The following is a 5495-nucleotide window of genomic DNA, read 5'->3' as shown; positions in this document are numbered from 1 at the left end:
ACTTGTTTGCCACGTAGCAATAAAAAATATACTAAAAACCTTGATTATTCTGGTTAGTCACATTGTACTGCTATTATTTTGAACAATACTGTAAATACAAAAATCTTACATGTGCCAAACTTTTGAACAGTAGTGTACATTCACTTACACTGGATGTTCAGAGTAACAAAATAAGGAAGGTAACATTATTGTGGCGAGTGGGGCGGGGCCGAGAGGCGTGGGAACGAGGAGTGAGGCCAGGTGTAGTGATTGGAGATGAGCTACACCTGAGCCCCACCCCTCGTTCCCACGCCTCTCGGCCCCGCCCCACTCGCCACAATTATAAACACTTCGAGGGACAATTTGCACTGTTAAAAAAAGAACTGTTCATGTGATTTGAGGCTCAGTGAGACAGCTAGCGAATGCCCTCTACATAGTTAGCAGGCAGCATGCCCGCGCTCCCCGTTCTCTGCACCGTTCCATACATCCAGCCGTCATCGATGGGCTGCACGTTCTGAATGATGTCACCGTCCCGGAACGACACCTCATCGTAATCCTGCGCCGTGTAGTCATACAGGGCCCTGTACACAGTCTGGTTACCAAGATTTTGTGAAATACGAGTAAGTATTTTATGGTACTCAAATTTTAATCAAAAAGAGTGCATATGCTACAGAATATTGTAGAGTATAAGGACTCACCATGCTCCTGTGTTGTGACCTCAGCTGCATTGACCTCAGTGAATGCATGCTTGTCTGATGCATGTAGCTGTGCCCATGGCTGTGGCCATTGGGATAGTATGCACCAGGAAGAACAGGTGCTAAAACAACAATTATCAGGATGATCTTGACCTTCAGTAGTACTATTTTGCTTGTAATTTTGATATTTTGATTTAGGTGATTTACTGACTTCGCTTTTTGTAGGGTTCACTACCAGGTGTGAGCATCTCACATTAGAGAACTTACCCACAATGACGCCAGGTCTTCGATTCATCTCCATGATGTACTGATGACCCCCCTTGTGTGTGCTTTTCCCCACCGTCTCATGGTTAGGTGTCATCTGAGACTGTACCAGGTACGTCCCGCGCGTTCCCTGAGAGACCCCATGCAAACCAGACCCCACAAAATCCTTAGGATACTTTGCCTGAAAGAACGGAGAAGGCAGCTTTTTCTTCCACATGTAAGTGTGATGTATACAGTGTTCAAACTCTGTCAAAGCTCTAATCAGAACCTCGCCATCCACGCCCCTTCAATAAAAGAAATAAAACCTTGTATAAATATTTGGATTTTTTTTTTTTTTTGTCTTGTTATAGTTGAAAAAACAATTCTAAGATAAAAGCTTTTTTTTTTTACGATGATCAGAGAATTATGTTCACCAAACAATCTTAGGGGTGTGCAATATAGACATTTTTTTTTCTGGGATTTTATCTATAAAGTTAATCAGACGAGATTTTACTGAGTGTGTTATGCTACAGGACTGCAGTGGATAGTTGACTCTTAAAATTTTTGATATTCTTCATATTCTGTGTGGTCAGTTCAAAGCAATGATAGAAATGTATATATTCCAACCGACTTTTACTCTTTTATTACTCTCATTATCGACAAAATTCATCTTTGCAATGCAGAGGACACACAGAAGCTGCATCTGAAGTGGCATTCAGATGTATTTATACATTGTTTAATGCAAGACATGTATGCATTTAACCTGCAGTTACAAATGTTTTGATATTTTAATCCTAAAACAATGAATACTGATATTTGCAAATATTTAAAACGTATATTTTAAATGTGAAACTAAAACCACCAGTAGGCTTCATAAGCTGCTTATTAAGTGAGTCATTTTGAATGAACTGATTCATTTAAACGGTTGATTCATTCAGGAACAATACACCGTCATGTTGTTCAGACACCAAACACTACTTCTTCTTTTTTTTTTTTTTTATGAAATAGAGCTAAAATTGGCATTATTATGTCTAAAACGCAAGTCTATTGATATTAACTTCTTGTTTAGTGAAGTGTTTGTGGAAAAAAATGGCACTCTTCATGTGATATTGATTAACTATATGAAATTATATAAATATTAGCATTTTCTGCACTCATCTTGAATTATGGGAGCATTCTGCATTTAACTCCTCTTATAATCTGTATGATAAATTAATCACTTTTGTTGTTTATGGGGGAATTCACTAGTTTCAGTCGCCTGGTTTTTCAATAAAACTATAATAATAATGTATACACTACCATTAAGAAGTTTGGGGTCAGTGAGAATAATACTTTTATTAAAAATGCTGTTCTTTTGAACTTTTATTCATCAAATAATGTAAAACATGTATCATAGTTTCCATAAAATCTGGTTCAACATTGAAAATAATAAGAAAAAAAAATATTGAGCAGCAAATCAACATATTAGAATTATTTCTGAAGGATCATGTGACACTGACGACTGGAGTAATGATGCTGAAAATCCAGCTTTGCCATTACAGGAATAAATTACATATTTATTTAAAACAGAACACATTTTAAACTGTATTAATATTTCACAATATTACTCATTTTTCCCACTGTATTTTTAGTCAAACAAATTCAGGATAGGTCAGCTTTAGAGACTTCTTTAAAAAAGAAAAAATAATCTTACTGACCCCAAACTTTTGGACAGTATGTATTGTATGAGAAATAAATGCTTGAATATCAAGTACATTCATTTATCAGATTTACATATTTGCTTTTTTCCATTTGGCTACATGAGTTTTTCTGCATTTCCCGGCATACATTACTGATCTGATCCTGGGCCTTCCTCAGTCTCTGAAGCTCTGGAGTATCCAAGACAAATTTGAGGCCCCGGCCCTTACTCTGTTCAAAATCCTTCCTGTACTTGACCTGTAAAACAAGAAAACCAGGAAGTTGGTACGTGTTCTGAGTACTTTTAAGTGCCTTCCTGATTGGTTGCTAGGGAGTCCTGTATGGTTGTTTCTAGTCCAGATTTGAGCTTATCTTTTTTATCCCAAACACAAAATATGAGCAATATTAAATGCAATTTTGCAAGTACATAAAATATATTTTAACAGCTTGCTGACCTATCTTTTTAAGAAAATTTTTTTTTTTTTTCTGTCATAATGCCAGGATTAGGCCCCAGTATGGACTTGGCAGCATCTTTGGGCTGCCAGGTGGAGAAACTGAGGGGATCGGTCAGGGCACCACGGAGTAGACAGCTGCCTTGCTTTTCCCAGTGCTGACCTCAAAGTATCACACCCAGTGCCTCCCTGGCAGCCGAGTGATCGCCTCATCCCTTTGAATTGTCTCTACCAATAACAACAAATAACATTATTCTACCCTAGATATGCCTCCTTCACATTTCGACCAGTATTTTCAAAATATATTTTTTAACGTGTAATAATGTGAAAGTGAACAAGAGATCTTACCTGACTTTGGAGCTCGCTTTGCTGTCTCAGTCGTAGGTTCTCAGGGGTGTCTGTCACAATTGTAAAGGTCTGTTTTGGATAGTGTCTTTTTGGAGAAAGGAAAGCGAGTCATTATGGGTTTTTGGACTCTACCGTACTCATGTTCTATCAAATAAATACAATCCAGGTTATTAACAATCATTTATTTCATGTAGCCTGTTTTCAACACCTCCCATTTAACAGCAAATTACCAGTGTATATGAACATGTAATTCATTAATAAACTAGTATTTTTTAAGGCAATAACATACGCGTTGCAGTAGGGCTTCTTCTCATATCCCTTATAGTTGTTCATGTTGAGAGTCATTTTACACACCTCACAATGGAAGCATCCTTTGTGCCAATACTGAAAAACGTAGAGAGCACATAAAACTCAATCCAGGAGAGAAGCACTTTATCCAGAAGCATATATACATTTTTAGTTCTAATGAAGAGAACATACCTTGTCCAGGCAGTTCACTTTCTCTGTTGCGTAGACAATTTTCCCACAGCGCGCGCAATGAGGATTCATTTTTAAGCTGTTTCGATGGACCGGGGAAATAGCATAACTTCTCCTATCACTCCGATAATCCACTAACAAGTAAAATATCTCAGATATGTCAGACTTGCTACAGCGTGCGGTGACTTGATGTCGCAGAGCTTTAAAGTGCGTGGCTCGCGAGTGTTTATCAGCGTGCTGCTGCTCTCACAGTGAGAGAACTGGAGCAAAGATGCGTGAGATTTCACCAAACATCACCCACTGAGACTGTTGGAGGAGCAATCAAACACTGGCCGCGGGGATTTGGCTTTTCTGTAGCTACATGCTCAAAGAGCCAAAAAGAGCTAAACAAATTGGTCAAAATAAAGAATCAGGTTTTGTACGGTGTGACGCGTTTTATTTCGTCTTTATGGTGTTTTGTTAGGTCTGACAGCATGGTGTGCTTTATGTTTGTAAATCTGTTTTGGTTTCTAAGAGATGCTGTTTGTTTAGTTTCTCCCCTCAAACATAAAACCTAGGCTAAAGAGGCATGAATAGCATCTCGGTAATATTTCTTAATTTATACTAGGATGAGTAGCGGTATGACGTGGTTAAGAATAATGTCATCATAATGCCTAAAGAGGGCAGTAAAACACCGAAAGATGCGCCTTTGAGAGCATGTTAGAAGTAGTGTTTATTACCTTCTGAATGTAAAAGGCGAGCGATTAAGACGGAGGGGACGGTATTAATATCTAGAAAGTACATATGCCAAACGATTTCAGTTTAGACCTTCTGTGTGTGTGTGTGTTTTGCATCATTTTTAACTTACGGTTACACTTGCAATGTGAATGTATCATACAAAAGTTAAAAAAAAAAATCATTTACTAATGCCATTTCAAAAATCCCCTAGGCGCCATCAGGTTAATTTATTCTGTGAGCAATAGTGTCCGATAACAAGATTAGCGAGATAATTCTGTGATCTTAACATGTCTGCCCCCATGAGGCGTCCCGCTCCATAAAACGTTTATTAGGATGTCTTCACCACATAGGAGTGTACAGCATATTTCTCATTAGTGCTATTAATTCGTGTAAAATCTAGGTCTATTTATAAACAAAAATGTAACTTTAATACGGAACATGGTTTTAAATCTAATTAAATGTAGGCTGATTAAATGTGCTCTTCCAAACATTTTCGAAGGCCTGTGACTATATCTGCATGAAATACAAAGTATCCTAAAAAAAATAACATGCATATTAAAGGTTTTAGGTATATTTGTATTATAATCCTACAATAATTTTGATTATCCAGCTACGCTTTATGGAATTAATTGGTTTTACGTCCTCGGCGACATTTCTTCTGCGTGGATTCGTTTTTGTTTTTGCACAGGGTACCGTTAGACTGCTGATTTCTTGTTTTCAGACAGCTTTATTTATTTTTATCGTTGAAGACTGAGCCTAAAAAGCTTATATTACTGACCAAAAACCAAATCGAGATGAGTGAACCATTAGGACTTCTTGGATTTCATTGTGCTGTTGCCGTGTCAACCCGAGGGTGGCGCCAGACCAAACGCAGTACGTGAAACACAAGATTTATGTGTCAGCGTGC

General features: G+C 37.8%; 1 protein-coding gene across 3 annotated transcripts; it reads right to left on the bottom strand.

Moving 5' to 3' along the window:
* Window positions 1-318: 318 nt before the first annotated feature.
* LOC127950598 (LIM zinc-binding domain-containing Nebulette-like) lies at window positions 319-4154 on the bottom strand. Of its 3 annotated transcripts, none has more exons than XM_052547746.1 (7): window positions 3875-4150; window positions 3684-3778; window positions 3395-3479; window positions 2691-2852; window positions 942-1119; window positions 678-796; window positions 319-571 (listed from the first exon to the last, which is right to left on the bottom strand). In XM_052547746.1, the coding sequence occupies exons 1-7, from the start codon at window positions 3941-3943 to the stop codon at window positions 395-397; spliced, it is 885 nt and encodes a 294-aa protein (XP_052403706.1). In that variant the 5' UTR covers window positions 3944-4150; the 3' UTR covers window positions 319-394. The 3 variants fall into 3 exon arrangements, with proteins under 3 accessions (XP_052403706.1, XP_052403707.1, XP_052403708.1); XM_052547747.1 differs by having other exon boundaries at window positions 2745-2852; window positions 3875-4141; XM_052547748.1 differs by having other exon boundaries at window positions 398-560; window positions 3875-4154.
* Window positions 4155-5495: the final 1341 nt, after the last annotated feature.

This window comes from Carassius gibelio, chromosome B2, assembly GCF_023724105.1.
Source record: "Carassius gibelio isolate Cgi1373 ecotype wild population from Czech Republic chromosome B2, carGib1.2-hapl.c, whole genome shotgun sequence".
Taxonomy (NCBI): Eukaryota; Metazoa; Chordata; class Actinopteri; order Cypriniformes; family Cyprinidae; genus Carassius; species Carassius gibelio.
The sequence above is the reverse complement of the archived record's forward strand: the minus strand, read 5'-3'. Positions and strand labels throughout refer to the sequence as shown.